This window comes from Egretta garzetta, unplaced genomic scaffold (assembly GCF_000687185.1).
Source record: "Egretta garzetta isolate BGI_Z169 unplaced genomic scaffold, ASM68718v1 scaffold7, whole genome shotgun sequence".
Taxonomy (NCBI): Eukaryota; Metazoa; Chordata; class Aves; order Pelecaniformes; family Ardeidae; genus Egretta; species Egretta garzetta.
The window spans coordinates 3248632-3251261 of record NW_009260350.1 but is presented as its reverse complement, the minus strand read 5'-3'; the positions used below and the strand labels follow the sequence as shown (position 1 = coordinate 3251261).

The window sequence follows — 2630 nt, the reverse complement described above, 5'->3', positions numbered from 1 at the left end:
GGGCTGCGGGGTCCCCGGAGCGTCTGCTCCCTCGCCCCGGGACCCCTCGGGCAGCATGGGCCAACCACACACACGCACACCTGAGCCATGGCCTTTGCTTTTCCTGCGTATCCCCTACAAACTGTAGGGGTCCTAGCCCTGAAACGGACCCAGTGGAACCCTACGGAGCCCCCCGGGGCAGCCGGTGCTCCCCGGGAGCTGGGTGGTGCAGGCAGCCCAGAGCCAAGAAGGCCGGGGACCAGCAGCGTGGCTGTCGGTTGCCGTTTTGCCCTCTAGCTGGTCACCCCCGGGGCCAAGGTGCTGGTGTTCCCCAAGGTGAGGGGGTACCAACCCGCTGTCTGGCAGGGGGTACTCGAGGGACGCCGAGGGCAGCTGGTTCCGCTCCCTCTTCGTGCACAAGGTGGACCCCCGCAAGGATGCCCATTCCAACCTTCTCTCCAAGAAGGAGACCAGCAACCTCTACAAAATCCAGTGTGAGTGGCCCCATGGGGAGGCCGGGGCTGAGTGCAGATGGGGTGCACAGTGGGGATCCCCCTGGCTGCTCTGCCTTGGGCCCTGCTTCCCCCTCCCCCCCTGCCAGGGCCTCAGCTCCCACCCTGGCAGCCCCTTGCTCCTCTCCCTGCAGTTCACAACGTGAAGCCGGAGTGCCTGGACGCCTACAACAGCCTGACGTGAGCCCTGCCGCACCTTGGGGGGGGGGGGCTGCCCAGCGGCCTGCTTTGGAGCGAGGAGGGTGGGAGGGCTTGTGCGGAGCTCCTTGAGACCCCAGGTGGGTCTGTACCACTGCTCCTTGACTCAGTTTCCCCCCCTGAGAAATGGGTGCACACACATCCCAGGGGGCTGTTTCAGGTCCCGTTAGAGCAGACCCTTCCGTGGGCAGAGCCCTCACACTGGGATGGGGAGGGCAATCGGGGGTCTCGGGAGCGTTTGGGATGGCTGTTTCCCCTCCAAGCCACCCTCCCCGTGGCCCCACAGAGAGGAGGTGCTGCCCAAGCTCCACTCGGATGCTGACTACCCCTGTGACCTGGTGGGGAACTGGAACACCTGGTATGGCGAGCAGGACCAGGCAGGTGAGGGCAGGCAGGCAGCGGCTCCCAGTGCCTCTGCTACCAGAGGGGCTGAGAGTGAAGGCAAAGACCTTGACTTGTGCCAGGGGGAGAGAGGTGGGAGCTGCCCCCCCACATCCCAGCCCCGTGCTCTCCTTCCAGTGCACCTCTGGCGCTTCTCGGGCGGGTACCCGGCCCTCATGGACTGCATGAACAAGCTCAAGCAGAATAAGGTACCGCTAGGATCTGGGTGAGCTGCCCCAGCGCTGCCCCTTGCCTCTGCCTGCCCTGCCACAGGCCTGGGTCGTGCTTGCCCCCACCCCAAAACCCCTAACTGGGGCTGTCCCCAGGAGTACCTGGACTTCCGCAAGGAGAGGAGCCGGATGCTGCTGTCCCGCAGGAACCAGCTGCTCCTGGAGTTCAGCTTCTGGAATGAGCCCCTGCCCCGCCAGGGACCCAACATCTACGAGCTGAGGACCTACAAGCTGAAGGTGAGCGGCTGCAGGGGGCCAGCCCATGCCTCAGGACAGCTCTGGATCGATACACCCCCTGGAATGGGGGTCCTGCTTGGGGTTTTGGGGGGCAGCCCCCCAAGTTCCTTCCTTCTCAAGTGAGGAGGCCCTGAACAGGGGGAGCAGGCGGGATCTGGCTGCTCACTCTGGTTTTTTTTTTCCTCCTTTATTTCCAGCCAGGGACCATGATCGAATGGGGCAACAACTGGTAAGCAACCATTTTCCCAGTACAGAGGGAGCCAAGGTGGGAAAAGGTCCCCCTGGACCAGGGGGCACCATCGGACAACTGCCCCCCCCTCCCCTGTTTCTTCTGCCGTGTGCCAGGGCTCGGGCCATTAAGTACCGGCAGGAGAACCAGGAGGCTGTCGGTGGGTTCTTCTCCCAGATCGGGGAGCTGTACGTTGTGCATCACCTCTGGGGTAAGCAGGCTCCCTGCCACCCACATCACCACCTGGGTACCCCCCAGTGTTGGGGGGGGCTGGGTATTGGGGGGGTGCTGGGTGCCAGCCCTCTCCCCTCCCCACAAGCCTACAAGGACCTGCAGTCCCGGGAGGAGACGAGGAATGCAGCCTGGAGGAAGAGGGGCTGGGATGAGAACGTGTACTACACGGGTGAGTGGGACCCCCTGCCCTTGCCGGGGACCCCCTGCCCTCACCAAGGACCCCCTGCCCTCACCTCTCTGTCTTCCTTTCCAGTCCCGCTGATCCGCACCATGGAGTCACGGATAATGATCCCCCTGAAGATCTCACCCCTGCAGTGAGGGGGGACTCTGCGCCAGGGTGTCTGCCTGCGCCTGGAGGGGCTGGCTCCCTGCCTGCACCCCAGCCCTGCTAGGGAAGGGCTGGGGGGTCTCTGCTCCCCTTCCACCCCTGTTTTGGGGTGCCCTGGGAGGGATGAGAGTAGGGAGGGGAAGGGGGGGAGCCCCCAACCCAGCAGCAGGACACAGCGCTGCCTGGAGGGGTGGGCAGGCTGCAGAGGCTGGGGGGGATCCTTAATTATTCCTGGGGGGCCCAGCGGGTGCCTTTCCTGCCAGGAGCCTGCCCCACTGCACCACATTGCCAATTAAATATTT

The 2630-nt window shown here is 64.6% G+C and overlaps 1 protein-coding gene across 1 annotated transcript in view; it reads left to right on the top strand.

Moving 5' to 3' along the window:
• NIPSNAP1 (nipsnap homolog 1) overlaps nucleotides 1–2472 on the top strand; it is a 5415-nt gene extending 2943 nt beyond the window's left edge. Inside the window, 10 exon segments of the mRNA XM_035898380.1 lie at nucleotides 346–426; nucleotides 429–473; nucleotides 626–671; nucleotides 976–1070; nucleotides 1209–1279; nucleotides 1397–1537; nucleotides 1735–1766; nucleotides 1883–1977; nucleotides 2086–2169; nucleotides 2254–2472. Coding sequence (XP_035754273.1) covers nucleotides 346–426; nucleotides 429–473; nucleotides 626–671; nucleotides 976–1070; nucleotides 1209–1279; nucleotides 1397–1537; nucleotides 1735–1766; nucleotides 1883–1977; nucleotides 2086–2169; nucleotides 2254–2318 — 755 coding nt within the window. The 3' untranslated portion in view covers nucleotides 2319–2472.
• Nucleotides 2473–2630: the final 158 nt, after the last annotated feature.